At 54.9% G+C, this 17,867-nt stretch overlaps 1 protein-coding gene across 2 annotated transcripts in view; it reads left to right on the top strand.

Moving 5' to 3' along the window:
- Positions 1-15,200, top strand: part of GCN1 (GCN1 activator of EIF2AK4) — a 55,127-nt gene extending 39,927 nt beyond the window's left edge. Inside the window, exons 40-58 of one of the 2 annotated variants that reach the window (XR_011561291.1) lie at positions 129-267; positions 356-552; positions 730-872; positions 2,181-2,298; positions 2,412-2,627; positions 3,653-3,817; positions 5,463-5,624; positions 5,857-5,949; positions 6,148-6,291; positions 6,383-6,652; positions 6,858-6,971; positions 7,414-7,644; positions 9,220-9,413; positions 9,527-9,641; positions 11,450-11,546; positions 11,882-12,030; positions 12,435-12,542; positions 13,222-13,430; positions 13,735-13,872. Coding sequence is in view for 1 of the 2 variants with exons in the window: in XM_019977433.2 (XP_019832992.2) it covers positions 129-267; positions 356-552; positions 730-872; positions 2,181-2,298; positions 2,412-2,627; positions 3,653-3,817; positions 5,463-5,624; positions 5,857-5,949; positions 6,148-6,291; positions 6,383-6,652; positions 6,858-6,971; positions 7,414-7,644; positions 9,220-9,413; positions 9,527-9,641; positions 11,450-11,546; positions 11,882-12,030; positions 12,435-12,542; positions 13,735-13,953; positions 14,487-14,612 (3,000 nt within the window). In the remaining variant the exon portion in view is untranslated. Of the gene's footprint in view, positions 1-128; positions 268-355; positions 553-729; positions 873-2,180; positions 2,299-2,411; positions 2,628-3,652; positions 3,818-5,462; positions 5,625-5,856; positions 5,950-6,147; positions 6,292-6,382; positions 6,653-6,857; positions 6,972-7,413; positions 7,645-9,219; positions 9,414-9,526; positions 9,642-11,449; positions 11,547-11,881; positions 12,031-12,434; positions 12,543-13,221; positions 13,431-13,734; positions 13,954-14,486 lie in introns of those variants that run through there. The other variant, XM_019977433.2, reaches the window with a different exon arrangement.
- The last annotated feature ends 2,667 nt before the right edge of the window (positions 15,201-17,867 follow it).

Genomic DNA, 17,867 nt, shown 5'->3' with positions numbered 1-17,867 from the left:
CCGATCGCTAAGAAGCCATAGAAGCTGCGTTTGCATCTGTCTGGTGAAGGGCAGGAGACCCTAGGGACCTCTCCTCATTCCTCTGTGGTCACATCTCCCCACCTTGCCCTCTCTCGGTTCCCTGACAGGTACGGACAGTGTCTGCAAAGGCTCTTGGGGCCATGGTCAAGGGCATGGGGGAGTCATGCTTTGAGGACTTGCTGCCGTGGCTGATGGAGACACTGACCTACGAGCAGAGCTCTGTGGATCGCTCAGGCGCCGCGCAGGGTGAGGCAGGGCGGGCCCAGGGGCCAGACCTGGGAGGCAGTCTGGGGGCCCTGAGGTCCTGTGGGCTCACTCTGTCCCTTTCCTGCAGGGTTGGCTGAGGTCATGGCCGGCTTGGGGGTGGAGAAGTTGGAGAAGCTGATGCCAGAAATTGTGGCTACAGCCAGCAAAGTGGACATTGCCCCCCACGTCCGAGACGGCTACATCATGATGTTCAACTACCTGCCCATCACCTTCGGGGACAAATTCACTCCTTATGTGGGGCCCATCATCCCCTGTATCCTCAAAGTAGGCACCGGTGCCCCCACTGAGGATAGGGCCTAGGGTGGGGCCAGGACACATGCTCTCCCCTGGGGGGCTCGGCTTCTCTGCCAGATGCAGCTGGGGTGGCAGGGAGTCCCATTTTTTCTTGGGTCTCGGTGCCTAGGGGGCAGCAGGTCTGGCTGACACCCGCTCTGTGCACAGGCTCTTGCTGATGAGAACGAGTTTGTGCGTGATACTGCCCTGCGTGCAGGCCAGCGGGTCATCTCCATGTATGCTGAGACGGCCATTGCCCTGCTGCTGCCCCAGCTGGAGCAAGGCCTCTTTGATGACCTCTGGAGAATAAGGTAAGAACTCAGGCGGAAAGACCCAGTGACCATAGCTTTGTGTTTGGGGAACTTACTGAGAAATGAGGGCTTCCCAGGTGGCGCTAGTGGTAAAGACCCACTTGCCAATGCAGGAGATGTAAGTGACATGAGTTCGATCCCTGGGTCAGGATGATCCCCTGGAGGAGGAAGTGGCAACCCACTCCAGTATTCTTGCCTGGGAAATCCCATGGATAGAGGAGTCTGGTAGGCTTTGGTCCGTAGGATTGCAGAGTCAGACACAGCTGAAGTGACTTAGCTCACACACACGCATGCACTGAGAAATGAAAAGCAGAATGTTGCCAAAAGCTCTCAACTTTTCCAGATCCTCATTTTTCACCATTTGGTAACTCTCCAGTTTCCTACAGCAGTGTCTGTAATTCTGATTCTCCTCTAAGATGTTCTTTCTTTTCAGTCCTTCAGTTTGTATCAAAATTTTAAATGTGAATACTTTCTCATCTTGAGATTCTCCTTCTAGGATTTCATTTCAGGGACATATTTAGTCAAGTGCTTAAAGATGTATTTAGAAGGATGTGTGTTTCGATACTGCTTACCATTTGAAAACCTGGGGGTAGGTTCGAAAAAGTCGGGTAGCGTGTCCACACCTTGAACTTTGACCCGGCCATTATGAAGAATGGTGTGAGGACGGCGTCCTGTGTCAGCGGACGCCTTCTGTTGCCGGGTGGGGCGGTGCGGGCCGTGGCCAGGTCCTGTGCAGGCCCACTTTGCACATCCTGTGTGTGGGAGGAGTGTCTGTGTACAGGGTGATTGATGTGTACAGGCTGTCACCGGAGTGTCGGAGCGGTTGCTTGGGTGCTGGCAGTCTGGGCGCTTGTTTACCCTCTCTTTCTTTCTATTTGTTTGTATTAATTGAATTTTCAGTTTGAATACAACTGTTAGTTTTATACTCATTCATTCAAAGAGAAACAGTTTCTCCTAGGCCTCTCCTTATGTCCTACATCCTGATGATCTGCATTCCTGGATTCCCTGTTCATACTTTCCTCTGTGTTCTCTCTCTCTTTAATAACTTTTATTATAGAAATATTTGTATCCACTTTTAAAAATAGCTTGTTCTTTTCCATTATTAAAGTAACGTTCATTAGTACAAAACTTGGAAGGAACATACGTGGGAGACTGTCGAGAAATGACTATAATTTGTGACCTCTCCTGTTCTAAGAGAACCACCACCAGTGTTTGGGGTTCATTTCCTTTCAGTCTCTTTTTCTGGCTGGTGCTTGGCTGAGACTTCCTTCTGCACCCTTATGACTCTGTTCTTGGCCTCCTTCTCAGGTTCAGCTCTGTTCAGCTCCTTGGCGATCTCCTGTTCCACATCTCAGGAGTCACTGGGAAGATGACCACAGAAACTGCCTCAGAGGATGACAACTTTGGAACCGCGCAGTCCAACAAGGTGCACAGCCCCAGTTGACCTTCCTCCCTCTGCTGCTGGTGGGGAGACTCCCTGGCACTCACACCGTGGAGGCTTCACCACCTCTCATTCTGGGCTCCCTTCTGCCACTGCAGGCGATTATCACCGCCCTGGGGGTAGATCGGCGGAACCGGGTGTTGGCGGGGCTGTACATGGGCCGCTCGGACACCCAGCTGGTGGTGCGGCAGGCCTCCCTGCACGTCTGGAAGATTGTGGTCTCTAACACCCCCCGCACCTTGCGTGAGATCCTTCCCACCCTTTTTGGGCTCCTGCTGGGTTTCCTGGCCAGCACATGCGCGGATAAGAGAACAGTAAGTGTCCCGGGCCTGGCTTCTGACCACATAGCCCTGATGCCTCCTTTCAGAGGCTAGAAAGCTGGGTCTGCAGAGAATGGGAGAACAGTGGGGTCCACCATCTAGCAGGGGAACTTTTATTTACTTAGTTATTTAAGAAATATTTCTTAAGCACCTACCATGTGCTAAGTGGAGGCTTAGGACCTTGTAGAGAAGAAAAGCAGCCTTGTGGAGCTGCTGTCTGGCAGAGGAAACGGATATTAATCAAACAGTCACACAAACAAGTGGGAAATGCAGCTATGGCGAGTGCTACATGGCACTGCCAGTGCGTGTACCAGGTCAGCCAACTAGGGGCTCAGGGAAGGCTTCTCAGAAGAAATGATGTTTGAAGACGGACGGTGAGTGAGCATTAGCAGGTGAGGAGGTGATGAAAGACTGTTTGGGACCAAAGGACCAGTGGTTGAGATACCAGGACTGGACACACACAAGCCTTGAGGTGGGCAAGGAATTTGCCCAGAGCAGGGGCTAAGCAAAGGCCAGGGCAGCTGGAGGAGGGCCCCCAGGGCCAATGATCACTTCTGACAGTCCACTCCCAACCCCCGTCCCTGTCAAACAGATTGCATAATTGGCTCTGAACAAGGGTTTGCACACGGCCTCAGAGGAGATGGGTCTTTTTCCCTGAAAGTTGTGATTACAAACCCAGCTCTCCTTTCCTGGGCAAGATCATGAGGGTTAAGTGACTTCCAGGCCACAGTTTTCAATCCAGGGATATCAGCCCTCAACTGGACAACACGTGTTGAGTTTCTTGTTCGTCCATAAGGTGCTGACTCTTTAAGCTGAGTAGGCATGTGTGATGCAGAGAGAATTTTATTTTGTGGTGTTTTGCAAGTACCCTGGGGGCTTTTCACAGGATAGAGGGTTGGGGAAAGTTAAGTCTGGCTCCAATAACATCTGGGAGGTCCTGGGGCCCTCATTCTGGAGTGGCCCACTGGGTGTCCCGGGGTCTGCAGGGAGTCTGTCCTAACTTGAGCTCTGCTCGGCAGATCGCAGCCAGGACGCTGGGAGATCTCGTCCGGAAGTTAGGGGAGAAAATCCTGCCGGAGATCATCCCCATCCTGGAGGAAGGCCTGAGATCTCCCAAGAGTGACGAGAGGCAGGGCGTGTGCATCGGGCTGAGCGAGATCATGAAGTCCACCAGCCGGGATGCGGTGAGCATGTCCTCAGGGCCTGCAGGACCGCCCCCAACTCAGAGGGCCAGGGGGTTGGGATGCGGTGAGCATGTCCTCAGGGCCCGCAGGCCTGCCCCCCACCCCCTCTCAGAGGGCCTGGGGGTGTGGGATGCTGTGAGCATGTCCTCAGGGCCTGCAGGCCTGCCCCCTACCCACCTCAGAGGGCCAGGGGGTGAGGGCTCCAGGAGAAGCTGCTCCATTAACGACACTGCACCCTCAGGGACACGCCAGCCTCACTCCAGAGGGTGCTGTGGACAGTGAGGTGCTGATGGGGCCACAGCGCCCTGGGCTTTCTCACCTCTCAGCTTTCCCATCAGTTTACAGGCTAAGAACTCAGCAATTTAGGGGCGGGGTGGCTTTTGGAGATTGAAGTGGTCTTTCTCTCAGCACTCCTGAGGTGGCTTCAGATTAATCCTTTTGCGTCAGTGCATCAGTTCAGTTCACGTGTGTGGTGTGCTTAGCCGTGAAGGGAGGTGCATGTGTGTGAGAGGTGGAGGGTGGCGGGGAGCAGGAGGGCGTGGAGTAGATGAGAGTGAGCACCCAGTGGGTGGAAACGCGTCGTCTCCAGCAGTGAGATTGTTTCCATATGGCAGCAGTCAAGGGGGGTTGGAGTCTTTCACCGACCCTACTTTTTCTAATTGAGTAGGTTGAGCATAGGCATAGAGCTCTAGATTGGGATGAAAGCGCCAAAGCGATGAGTGGATAGCGGGTCAGAGATGCAAGCACGTGGCCAGTTGCTCAGCCTGAACAGCCTCATCTGATTCTTCTCCTGCATGTGTCAGTACATGTGTGCCATTTGGGGTTTTTATAGTTGCGTTTTTCAAAGAACAAAGGTAAATTCTGTCATCAAATGGGACTGTGATTAATTAAGTAGGTAGTGCCCCAAAGCCTGAGGCCCTGCCCATGACATGGCCACCATATTCAGATTTGGTCCTTAGATTCATGGAGGGGCGTTGCTTTGGTGAAATTGGTTACGGAGTGCACAGAGCAGTTGTTGGCCCCACTGTAGACCCAGAGACTTCATAAGGGACCAGGTATTTGAGTTGAGACTTGAAGAAGGACTTGGAGTTTCCCAAGAGGATGAACAAAGGAGCCTGGGGAGTGGAGGCCAGGTCACTTGGGGCCTCACCGTGGGAAGGAGTTTGGCATTCCCATGAGAGACCAGAGTATCTGGGGAACTTGCCAAAAAAAATCAAGACTATTAACTGTTAAGTCCATGGCTCAGTTGGTGAAGAATCTGCCTACAATGCAACACAGAGATGCAGGTTCCATCCCTTCTCGGGAATATCCCTGGGGAAGGCAGTGGCAACCCACTCCAGTGTTCTTGCCTGGAGAATCCCATGGACAGAGGAGCCTGGCGGATTGCAGTCCAGGGAGTCTAAAGAGTCAGACATGACTTAGCAACAAAACAACCACCACTGGGGGAAGGCTCCTTAGGGGCAGATCGCAAATCCTCTCTGCTTTCTCATACTTGTGCATTTCCACAGAAACCAGCTGAGTGAAAAGTCTAGACCCGGCAAGAGTCCAGGAAGCCTGTCTAGGCCAGAGGTCCTCACCACCCCCATCCCCCGCTGACTTCCCCTCCCTCCACCACGTCAGGTTCAGCACTCTCATGCTGTTGCAGGTGCTGTATTTCTCCGAGTCCCTCGTGCCCACGGCGAGGAAGGCTTTGTGTGACCCGCTGGAGGAGGTCAGAGAGGCGGCGGCCAAGACGTTTGAGCAGCTGCACTCCACCATCGGCCACCAGGCCCTGGAGGACATCCTCCCGTTTTTACTGAAGCAGCTGGTGAGTGGCTCCGCCTCACCCCTGCCAGGAGGGGTTCCACCATCTCCGTGGAGGCCACACGCCAGGGCTGACTCTTGCCAAGGCAGCCAGTGCAGGCTCCAGAGGGAGTGGGTGCACAGGATGGCATTGACTCTCTTGGGGGTCAGGTGGGGGGTGTCGGGGCCAGGGAGGTCCAGACTGCAGAGGCGGGGAGAAGAGCGGCTCCCAGACGTCACCCCATGCCCCTCTGCAGGATGACGAGGAGGTGTCCGAGTTTGCCTTGGATGGTCTGAAGCAGGTGATGGCCATCAAGAGTCGTGTGGTGCTGCCCTACCTCGTGCCCAAGGTAAGTCCCCACACATGGCAACCCTCTCTGGCCCAGCAGCCACAGCCACGTCACCATCCCCAGGTCTATGTGATGACCAGCTCTGAACCTGGATGCTGGGGGAGGCCGGCGACTCTGCAATGGGACAGGATCTCCCAGAGCCCAGCACTGCAGCTGGCATGGGCAGGCCCCACTAAGCTGATGTTCATCGTCCTGCAGCTGACGACCCCGCCCGTCAACACCCGGGTGCTGGCTTTCCTTTCATCTGTGGCGGGTGATGCCCTGACACGTCATCTTGGCGTGATCCTCCCGGCGGTCATGTTGGCCCTGAAGGAGAAGCTGGGGACTCCAGACGAGCAGCTGGTGAGGGGCACAGTCACCCCTGCGGACTCTATCCATGTCCTGTCCCATCCTGGAGGCGTGTGCTCAGCTGAGGTGTCGCCTGTGCTTTTAGGAGATGGCCAACTGTCAGGCCGTGATCCTGTCCGTGGAGGACGACACCGGGCACCGGATCATCATCGAGGACCTGTTGGAAGCCACCCGCAGCCCTGAGGTGGGCATGAGGCAGGCCGCGGCCATCATCCTCAACATCTACTGCTCACGCTCCAAGGCGGACTACACTAGCCACCTGCGGAGCCTGGTCTCAGGCCTGATCCGCCTCTTCAACGACTCCAGCCCCGTGGTTCTGGAGGAGAGCTGGGACGCCCTGAATGCCATCACCAAGGTGAGGGGCTGCTGGACCACCTCTGGTGAAGACAGTTCCAGGCGTTTCTAAGACTAGGTGCTGTCAGCCAGCTTCAGCATCTGTCCATGCGTGGCCAGTCTTACCTGTACTCCCGCCCACCCCCTTCCTTTCCTTCCTCCTGCTGTCTTGAGAGGGCTTGACTTGAACCCTGACATCCTCTTTGCTTTTCCCCGGTGTCCCACAGAAACTGGATGCAGGCAACCAGCTGGCCCTCATTGAGGAACTGCACAAGGAAATCCGGTTCATAGGAAATGAGAGCAGAGGCGAGCACGTGCCAGGCTTCTGCCTCCCGAAGAAGGTGAGCCACGGCCCTGGACAGGGCCCTGTGGGCTTGTGGCCCTCCTCTGCCTTCCCTGGGTCCCCAGCGCTGGGGCTGCTGGAGCAGCTGCGTGTTACTCCATGTAGTGCTCTAGGTGCTGTTGCGCACCTCCACGGACAGCGTGTTTCTTCCCCATGGTGGCCCCGCGGGGACAGGGTCAGAGTTCACCACCTCCAGTTTCAGCTGTGGAGGCCACCTCAGAGCAGATGAGTGACAGGGCTGCAGGGACTCTGCTCTCATCACTTTCAAGTCGAGGAGACTGTTCCCCAGCCAGCACCCTCAGGCCACGACCCTGGCCACCCGACTCGGTCGCTCACAGAGTTGAAGAGAGGGTGGCTGACAGAAGCTCCTGGCTTCGGGTCGGGGACACCCGGGCCCAGAACCTTTGCAATTTGACTCTCAGGTGTGGTTCTCTTGTCAGGGGGTAACGTCCATCCTTCCAGTGCTGCGGGAGGGGGTCCTGACTGGCAGCCCGGAACAGAAGGAGGAAGCTGCCAAAGCGTTAGGCTTGGTGATCCGCCTGACCTCGGCGGACGCCCTGCGGCCATCCGTGGTCAACATCACTGGCCCTCTGATTCGCATCCTGGGGGACCGGTTCAGCTGGAACGTGAAGGCGGCTCTGCTCGAGACACTCAGCCTCTTGCTGGCCAAGGTGAGGACTGACAGGTTCACTTGGTCCACGCGGATCTTAGAGCACAGATCTGTGCACGGGAGACCGGCACCCACTGTGCTGTGCAGGCAGAGTGACAGCTCTGCCTGGGAGTCGGCAGAGCAGAGGGAGCAAAGACCTTGGTCTCTAGACTCACCACACATGGTCAAGTCCAGGTCCACCACTTGGCAGATGTGTGGCCAGAATGACCTCAGAGTCTGCTCCTTCACTTGTGTTTTGAGGGTACAACACTGCTTGTCTCTCAAAGGGCTGTGAGATACGGGGCTCAGGTGAAATAACATCTAATGACACGTTCTAACTCAACACACCAGCGTGTGTGTGTCTGATAATCGCTTTTATTAGAAGTGGTTGATTCAAAGGACAAAATCCAGGGCCATGTGAGTACAATAGAAACTTTGTTCACATACATTTCCCATCTTTATGACTACCTTATAAAGGGAGATGAAGAGAATATGAGGAGAGAACGCAAAGGAAGTCCAAGAGCAACTGCAGTAACTTCAGTTTTTGCCCAAAGTGTCAGAAGTGAAGCAACACATTAACTATTTCTGATACTTTACAGGCCAATAATTAAAGCCTTTAGGCTTAGAGAGTTATAAACAGCCAAGATTTATTTTGTTAAAAAAAATTGTTACTTGTGGTTTGGAAACAAAAGCTTAAGAGAGTGGTAGCTCTTTTCCTTCTGTGAGAAAAGTGTGGGGGAGCAACTTCCCAGCTAAAAAATGGGACTGTGAGCATCAGCCTCGTTCTCTTGGAAATTGTTTTTTCTTTTTTCTTTTTATTTAAAGTATCATCTTTATCTTCCATTCTGTGCCGTGTGTGTGTGTGTGTGTGTGTGTGTGTGAATTCTGTGTCCAGATGGAACCTTTCCCTCCTGGAGTTTGTCCCACAGGCTGTGAGCCAGGTGTCACCGTGGGCAGGTGGCTCTCACCGCAGCTTTGCTAGCTTTATTCTGTGGTCCGCCTCCCAGCAGCCTGCAGCCCCAACCCCAGTGTCTCTAGACCGTAAATGGCATTGAGCCTCCAAACAGCTTCTTTTTCCTTCCCTTTTAGCCTTGAGTAGATCTTTCCTCTGGGACCCATCTGTAGTTTGTCACAGACGTGCGTCTTTTCCTGTACGTGGTCAGGACTCAGACTGGATTGTCAGTGCATAGGTGCACGTGTGTACAGGGATGACCTCCCGAAGCCACCTGTTCTGTAGGATTGTGTGCAGTAGGTGGCACCTGACCTGTTTATCTGCCTTTGCAGAATGTTCTTCCACGGTACTGACAGGTCTGCTGGCCCGCTCTGTAATGTATTCAGAGCCGGGGGTTTCGAGTCACTTGTCCACGTGGGCAGAGCTCCCCTAAGCTGAGCGGATGGTTCCCCACCCGTGGGAAGCTGGAAGCAGAAGAGGAGGCTGAGGGGACCCTCTGTGCTGGGCTCCCCCATCTTGTGGCGCCTCTACTCCTAGCCTGAATGTGGAGCCCCGCAGGTTTGGGGTGCTCTGTTTTGATGCCTGTGTGCCCTGTGGCCTGCACTCCCCTTCAGCCGGGCTCTGGGATGGGGGTCTCTCTGACAGGTCGGGATCGCCCTGAAGCCCTTCCTGCCCCAGCTGCAGACCACCTTCACCAAAGCCCTGCAGGACTCTAACCGCGGCGTGCGCCTGAAGGCCGCCGATGCGCTAGGAAAGCTCATTTCCATCCACATCAAGGTGGATCCTCTTTTCACGGAGCTGCTGAATGGCATCCGGGTCATGGAGGACCCAGGCGTCAGGTGAGGCGCTGGCGCGGGGAGAGCTGTGGCCCTGGGGCGGCCTGGCCCTGCCTGTGCAGTGGGAGCGTGGGTGGAGGACAGCCAGGTTTGAGTCGGGCACGTTGGTTCTGCAGGGACACCATGCTGCAGGCCCTGAGGTTTGTGATTCAGGGAGCGGGGGCCAAAGTGGATGTGGTCATCCGGAAAAACATCGTCTCGCTCCTGCTGAGCATGCTGGGACACGACGAGGTACTGCCGCAGGTGGACGCGGGGCGCGCGGGCTGGGCTGGTTTCCCTTCCCTTGGGCTGGTGTCTCTGCCTCGAGAAGCAGAACCTGGTCAGGAGTGATCATCACTCCCGACATTCGTGTCACTCTGGTTTGCCACACCTCTGGTCTTGAGGGAGATAGGCACTTAGTGTTGATATGGACGACGTATCATATAGGTAAGGGAACCTAAGGTTTCTAAAGTCCCAGGTCTCGTTCATTTGTTCTCCAGTCTTAAGTCGCTTCCCCTGCTCTGCCCCTCATTTCCCCAGTTGTCAAATGAAGAGTTTTGTTTTTTGGCTCGAGAAACATTTGCTGATGTGCAGAGCCTTGCCCATAGGTGAATGAAGTGTGGGCACAGCCCCGAGGAAACAGTGTCTGGTGTCTGTCCAGAGGGGGTGTTCAGCCCTGTTTGTGAGGGGCAGACTGACCTGGGGCCGTGCCCTACCATGTGTTAGAGTGAGAACTGGGACTGAGCCCATGACTCCTGGTTCTCAGTCCCAAGGCCCTTCCTGGCCCAGTCTGCAAGCATCTGTGAAGTACCAGTTGGCTGCCTTGTGCTCTGGTGAGCCCCAAAGCGGTTGAGTCTTTGAGAAGGATTTTCTCTTTCCCCTTTGACAGACGTCTCTCTGCCATGTCACCAGATTGACACTGTGGGGCTGATCTCTGGAGGGAGGCCTTGGGGTTTGCGCGGAGCTGCACCTCGTTTGCCCATGCCCGGGGCCGGTTATCCCCTGCAGCTGAGGCCCCGGCCTTTTGTGGCACAGAAGGGAGCCTCTGCCTTCTTTTGGTCACGGTCTGTCAGGGTTTTATAGGGCCACTCACAGTGCAAGCAAAAGTTAGTACGCAAACCAATTTGCATTTCACCACAATGGAGCTTAAAATAGACTCCTTTGAGAGAGTGGGTGTTGTGTCAGAGAGAGCCAGCTTTAGCCTCGCGTGACACCTGGGAGCTCAGAGGCCCAGACTGCCGGCCGGCCACCCTCCTCCCCCTCAGAACTTCAGCTGGATCAGAGGTGGCAATCCAGGGTGCCGGCCTGGCTCATGCCTCCCCATGGGCCCTTGAGGCCCTGGTTGGTTCTTTGGTTGTTTTGTTTGGGAGAGGCACGCCAAGTTGGCACTTCGAATATTATAGCACGTAACCCAAAATCCTCTGCACAGCATCCTGTAGTGAGCCAGCAGGGAGAGCCGCCAGGAAGCGCTTATGTACGAGACTTTGGTTTTGACACAGAACCCTCAGCCTTTCCCTATTGCCTTGGGCTGATTAGAGCTTCAGTTTGACTTCCCAGGACAGACCCACACAACGTTGGGGCAGCAGGGAGCCTCTCTGGACACAGGCGGACACATGAGAGGTTTGGGAGTGGGGTGGGGTGGGGTGAGGTTGAGGTGGAGCTCCCAGTGGTCCTCTAACCACCTTCCCTGAGGACTGTGGGCAGAGCTTGCATCCCTTCCCACCTCACAGGGCTGTTGATAGTAACTGAGATAATAAACGTGAAGTATTCAGGCTTGTAAGAAGAAAGGTGCTATGTAAATACAGTTATTGTTGCTATTATGATGATGATCACCATATGCACACATGCTGGAGTTTTCTATAATTAAGTTAAGTGCTGGGTGTGTAATTTTTAACTCGGTGCCGAGTGGCAGCCGCAGTGAGTGGCAGCCCTGCTCTGGCGGCGGGAGTGAGTGTGCCTGCAGGGAAGACTGGACTTGGCGTCCGCCTCCCTCCCGCCCTGGTGCCCGTGGAGCCCATGTGAGGTGGCACCCTGGTTCACTACCTTCTCTGCCCCGTCAGGACAACACGCGCATCTCCTCAGCCGGGTGCCTGGGGGAGCTATGTGCCTTTCTGACGGAAGAGGAGCTCAGCACTGTTCTTCAGCAGTACTTGCTGGGTAGGCCTCTTGTGTGCACTTTTCGGGGCCTCTCTGTCTCCCCTGCCCCTCAGAGGGTCTTCTGGCAGCTGGACCACCCTCTCCTTGGAAATGTCAAAACGGAGTTTCCAGGGGTCTTGCAGCCCGGAGCGTCTCTGCTCCGAGGATGCAGCTGTGGTTGGGAGTGGCCTGTGAGGGATGGCCGCTCGGCGGCCACTTCGGGCAGGGAGGTCTGTGTGCAGTGAGGACTGGGGTTCCCACCAGGCTCCGAGCTGACACACGAGTCTCAGGTGGTGGAGGTGGGCTTCGCGGGCGGTAGACGGTGCAGGTCAGCCCCCCTGTGTCCTTCCACCCAGCGGATGTGTCTGGCATTGACTGGATGGTTCGGCATGGGCGGAGCCTGGCTCTCTCCGTGGCTGTGAGCGTGGCTCCTGGCAGACTCTGCGTAGGCAAGTATGGCAGCGACGTCCAGGACATGATCCTCAGCAATGCCATGGCAGACAGGGTAAGGCTTTGGGGCAGCCAGACCAGGTGGTCAGAATTTCACTCTTGCCAGTAACTTCCTGTGCCCTGGGACCAGTGCTTGGTCTCCCTGGGCACCAGGTTCATCATCTAAATAGTGAGGAGTTTGGGTTGGAGCATCCAGAGGTCCCTTCTAGGCCAGAAAGTCTCTGATTCTGTTTCTGGGAACTAGTGTCTCAGGCTTTGTTCACCTGCCCCACAGCCAGGCAGAAGCTCTTTATGAGAGCTGTCAAAAGGTCTTGGAGATGATGTAGTCAGGGGTGGGGTGGGGACTGGTGGTGGAGAGCCAGGGTCCCCGGAAATGCCTGGGGAAGGGATGGTGTATGGCCCTGCTGCCCCAAGGAGGGAGCCGGAGGCACCCTGTCTAGCTCTCTGCTCACTTTCCAGATCCCCATCGCCGTGAGTGGGGTCCGGGGCATGGGCTTCCTGATGAAGCACCACATCGAGACCGGAGGAGGACAGTTGCCGGCCAAACTCTCCAGCCTGTTCATTAAGGTGAGTGGGGCAGCCTGGCTCATGAGACGGATCTGTGACCAGAAGACACCGGAAGTGTGTCCGTGTGTTCCAGGCACTCTGAGGGTGGCCTGCAGGGCTGGGGGGTGGGGGGTCTCTGAGCCCGTAGGGCTGGGGTGCAGAATGGTCTCTGGAAGACTGCCCAACTTTTTCTTTTGGCCCAACTTTTTGTCAAGAGTCTCCCATAGATCCATGACCCCAAATCAAGTTAAGAACCTCTATTTTAGGCATTCTTTCTAGGTACCCCAATTTTTCAAACTTTGGGGCAGACCTGGGTTCAAATTTATCTTTGCTTTCCTGCCTCCCTTTAGTAGGCATGACAGTAATTAGAAGGCATGGCTACTCTGGTGGCTGCAGGACCCGCTTGGGAAAGCTGGGGAGCCTGGCAGAGGGGTCTTCAGCATCTGCGTGATAGAGCATACTGCTCGAACGCTGGTGTGCACACAGAGCCAGAACCTACGTTTTAAGAAATGCAGCCGAGCCCGCCTTTCTTTCTACACCCTGCCTTTGTAACCAGCTCCCGGGCAGTCAGTGGCCCTGGTGCACTGGCCTCACTCTGAGCAGGGAGGCTCCCACGGCTGCTGTCCCCACCCTGCAGACACCCAGAGAGGAGGGTGTACAGGGCCCTGATTGGACTGAGCCTGTATCACCCCGCATGCAGCTGTCGTCAGTGTTTATTACTGAGGACCTGCTGTGCTCCTGGCCGGGCTAGACCCTGAAGTACAGAGGTGAACGGGGCAGACAAGATCTCTGGAGGCGGAGGTACACAAAGAGCCTGTGGGAGGGCCCTCATCTAGATAGGGCTGTCGGGGAGATGCCTGAAGGCTGACATCTGAGCCGAGGCCTGAAGGATGAGAGGGGACCAACCAGGTGAGGATCTGGGGCAAGCACGTCCCAGGTAGTGGGACCCGCCAGTGCAGGGGCGCAAGGCAGGAAGCAGCGTGGGGTGTTTGAGGAAGTTGGAAGCCCTTGTGGGCTGAGAGTGCCGAGCCGAGGAGAGGGTGGTGTGAGATGACGTGGAGGAGGTAGGGTCTGAACACACCCAGCCGCCCTCTCACAGTGGGAATGCTGTGGAGGGAGCAGGGGGTCAGGTCCCACGACGAGGGCAGAGCCTGGGCTGTGGCGAGGAGCAGGCTGGATGTGCCTGATGGAAAGCCCACGCTCCTCTTCACAGTGTCTGCAGAACCCATCCAGTGACATCAGGTTGGTGGCTGAGAAGATGATCTGGTGGGCAAACAAGGACCCGCTGCCTGCCCTGGACCCCCAGGCCATCAAGCCCATCCTGAAGGCCCTCCTGGACAACACCAAGGATAAAAACACCGTCGTCAGGGCCTACAGCGACCAGGCGATTGTCAACCTCCTCAAGATGAGGCAGGGAGAGGAGGTGTTTCAGGTGGGAGCCTGGGACTGGCGGGCCTCCCCACAGCTTCTGGGCGCTTGTCTTGTGGGCCTTCTGCATGACAGTGTTTAAGGCTTGTACTCTGCCACCCCATAGGCATGAGTGTTGATGGGCAGATAGTCATCTGGTAGTCATCTGGTCTGGTGCCTAAAAACACTCCCTCTATTCCTGAGGTGTTGAGATTCCTTTCAGCAGCAGGGTTCCTCCTCCAAGTAAAATCTCAGGTGGCTCCCAAACCTGTAACAGACCTCCCAGGGCTGCCTGTTGAGGCCCAGAGTTCTGTCCCTCAGCCCCCTGCCTGCTGAGCCACCTTTGAAGCGCTGAGCACTCCAGGCCCCACTCTATCATCGGCTCGGGGTGTGAGGCCTGCATGTCTTGGCTGTCTCTGGATCCACTCGATTTTCTTCCTTTGCCAGGGTCCCCCTCAGTGGTTCTAGTTCTGGGTTCGCGTTCAGTGTTGTCTTTGATTGGAGAAAGCTGAAGCCATATTTTCTCATTTTGTCTCCTCATTTCCCTCCTCCCCCCAGTCCCTCTGCAAGATCCTGGATGTGGCCAGCTTGGAAGTGCTGAATGAATGCAACCGGAGGTCTCTGAAGAAGCTGGCCGGCCAGGCTGACTCCACAGAGCAGGTGGACGACACCATCCTGACCTGACGGACCCAGGCCCGTCCGCTGGGCTTTGTATCAGCATTTCAGCTCCACCTTTTTGTTCACTGTTTTCATTTTTGAAAATACATTTGTTCTGATGGGGAGCTTAGGAGATGGCGTTCCCAGAAAGTATTTTAATGTATCAACAGACCACAGCCAAAGCCTTAAATCAAACCTACACACAACTGAAAATTGCCTCCTCCATCTCTCACTCTTTTCTTTGGAGAAGACAAGAAAAAGCACACGCATGAGCCTCGCCCAGCGGTCACCAGGAGCTGCTTGTCCACTCTGCGTGGCTGGGTCCAGAACGTGAGGCTCAGACGTCTGCCTCCTGGTCTCTTGTGCCAGAGCTCTGGCTCCAGGGCCAGTGCTTCCAACCTCTGCCTAGATCCCGAGGGGGCAGAGAACTGCAGAGGCCTGCCCGTGCAGTGTCTCAGCGTGGCTTTTCAGCATTGTGCAGCTCACCTGGATCTGACCCATCAGGTGACAGGGACAAAACTTGCACAGCCCTAGTAGTTTGCAAGTTGGGGGAGGGGAATAGGTTTAAACGCAGGTAGTTTGAAGGAGGGATGTTGAATAAAGGCTTTGATTTGATCTTGATAAGCAGATTTTTAAAAATCTCCGAACATCCACTAAACATGAAGCTTCGTGCATCAGGAGCAAGGCAAGGGTGCGTGCAGCTGTCCCCGTGAGCACAGGCAACTCTGATTTCTGGGCGTCTCTCCTGCTCTCTGAAGTCTCATAGATACCTGCAGCCACCGGATCTCAAGAGGGCTGCAGTCAGACCTGAGATCTCACTGGTGTGGAGATCCTAGGGGTTGAATCAGCCGCCTCCCTGTTCTGTCCTGACTCAGAAAGGTAGGCAGCTTCTGAGAGTCGAGTTTTACAGAGAAAGTCTTCCCTTCTGTGGAATAAGAACAAACCACATTCCTGTAATCAGAATTGCAAGAGGAAACCAAAGTCGCAGTTGAGCATCTGCCTCCTTTATGAATGACTTCCTTCCTCCTGGTTCTTAGAAGGCTTGTGATCCAGGCGTCCTGTCTGACGGAGCCCGCCCCTCCGGGCCCCAGTGACGCAAGTGTTCCTGGGCTATTTTCCCTGGTCACAATACGGAACAAAACTTGTACCAAAATTTCTGGTATGAGCTGTAAAAGGAAGGGAAAAAATGAAACATGGTGGGAGCGAGCTCACGTTATAAAAGGCCTAAAGTACTATACCAAAAAACAAACAAAAGCGAGGCTTTGCTTATTAATAATGCAGCGGAGGTAGAAAGCCTTGTGACTCAGCACTTCTGATGAATAAGACAGGTGACCTCTGAGGTGCCTGAGCCTTGTGTGTCACAGGACTTCCTGTTTTCTTGCAGCAGACGTGGTCTCCACGGGCTCGTTGGAACTGTGGAGTCCCAGGGCTGGAAGGGACCTTGAGAGGACAGCTGAGCCGGTCCCCACGGCCAAAGCAGCCAATGGTTACAGCTTTGGTAGCCATGGTAACTGTCCTCTGCTCCTGGGATTCAGATGATTGCCGGCAGGCTCCCAGCTGCCTGGGGCATATGTCCAGCAAGCCAGTTGCAGCTGCAGTCACCTCTGCCGGTCAGCCCTGGGGAGGCAGGTGGAGTTCTCATGGGAGGGAGGGGTTGTGGGCTGGGAAGCCTCTTTGAAGCGCCCGAGGTGTGTCCAGTGCTTCCTCCAGGATCTTAGAGCAGACACTTGTGTCCACCTCTGGTGTGCTGTCCCTAGTCTGAAATCGGGAGAGCCTGATGGTACTTACAGCTGGAGGACTCTGAGTAAGCAAAGTCCAAACCTGCCTAGTGGCTCAGACAGTAAAGAATCTGCTCGTAATGCAGGCGACCCAGGTTCAGTCCCTGGGTCGGGAAGATCCCTTGGAGAAGGGCATGGCTACCTACTCCAATATTCTTGCCTGGAGAATCCCACAGACACAGGAGCCTGGCGAGCTACAGTCCATGGGGTCACAAAGAGTCAGACATGGCTGAGCAACTAACACACTGACATTTTCAAAGGAGAAACACCGGGTTCCCATTCAGAGACTGGAGGACAATGAGATCTCTCTATTCAGGATGGATGGACGGATGAAGGTTGATTCACAGACGGAGATGACTCAGAATCCTGGAGTGCACTGACTTGCATCCCCTGAAAGTGGGAAAGTGGGCTGCAAAGGGCTGTCACAGCCATGCCAGTGGAGCAGGTTAAGGGGATCCCACCAGCCCACAATTACTGCGGTCCTGAAAACAGCTGCCCAGACCGAACACCCTGGAGGAGAAGGAGCTTGGCAGCAGAGAATGAAGCCATCTGCCCTGGTGGTTCGTAGGGCTGTTTAGCCTCAGAGGAGTCGCCCAGCCTTTCTGGGCCAGTTTTCTCATCTGCAAAATGAGGAATTTGGAATGGAAGCTCCCCATATGTCTTAAAGTTATCCTTTAGGGGTTAATAGTAATTATAACAGGTGCCGTTTGGCTTTTTTTTTTTTTCCCCCACTTAACACACTCAATCTGTGGAGTAGGTTCTCTAGTTAGGACTTTTTTCCTGAGGAGGAAACTGAGGCACGGGATAGTCATAAGTGGCAGTCTGTCCCCAGAGCCACTCGTGTTCTTAGCTTGGCTCTTCCTCCCGCTGCGCTGGCTAGCTGGGCACAAGCCTTGTCTTGTGCCACTCTATAGACTGGTCCTGCAGGCCTCTCTTGTCCTGCAGTGCACGAGGTGAAGTGCCGAGGCGGCTCCAGGTGACTGGCCAGGGGCCTGAGCCACCCCAGGCCTTCCCCCGTGGCTCTGCAGGCTGATCCATACCTCACCCTGTATATAGGACACTTCCAACACTTCCTGTTGTTAGAAAAGACACTTCTCTGAGACTTTTGTGAGAGAGGGGACCCCTGTCTTTGTCTGCCATGTGTTAGAAGGGCAGTGACAAGATGGTGTGCCTTTAGCTAATCTGGAGAAAACTAAGCTGAGCATTCTTAACCTTTTAACTTTGGGAGCCTCTGGAATCTTGGTGTTGAGACTGTTTTAAAATGTAGGGGAGTGTGACGTGGTTCACGTCCCTTGTTCCCTTCATCCCACTGCCAAGATGCTGGAGGGTTTGGGAGAGGGCAGGGGATCTGCAGAGTCAACACTATTTCATTGGTAGGGATTTGGGGACATTATTTTACTGAGTGGATGTCAAAACAAGACAGGCGGTTGGGGATGTTTTTCTTCTAACTAGGGTTCTGTGTGGACTGGTCTTTAACTGCTCCAAGCCTTTCTAAGTAAGAGCA

Source organism: Bos indicus, chromosome 17, assembly GCF_029378745.1.
Source record: "Bos indicus isolate NIAB-ARS_2022 breed Sahiwal x Tharparkar chromosome 17, NIAB-ARS_B.indTharparkar_mat_pri_1.0, whole genome shotgun sequence".
Classification (NCBI taxonomy): domain Eukaryota; kingdom Metazoa; phylum Chordata; class Mammalia; order Artiodactyla; family Bovidae; genus Bos; species Bos indicus.
This window is presented reverse-complemented; position numbering and strand designations above follow the sequence as displayed.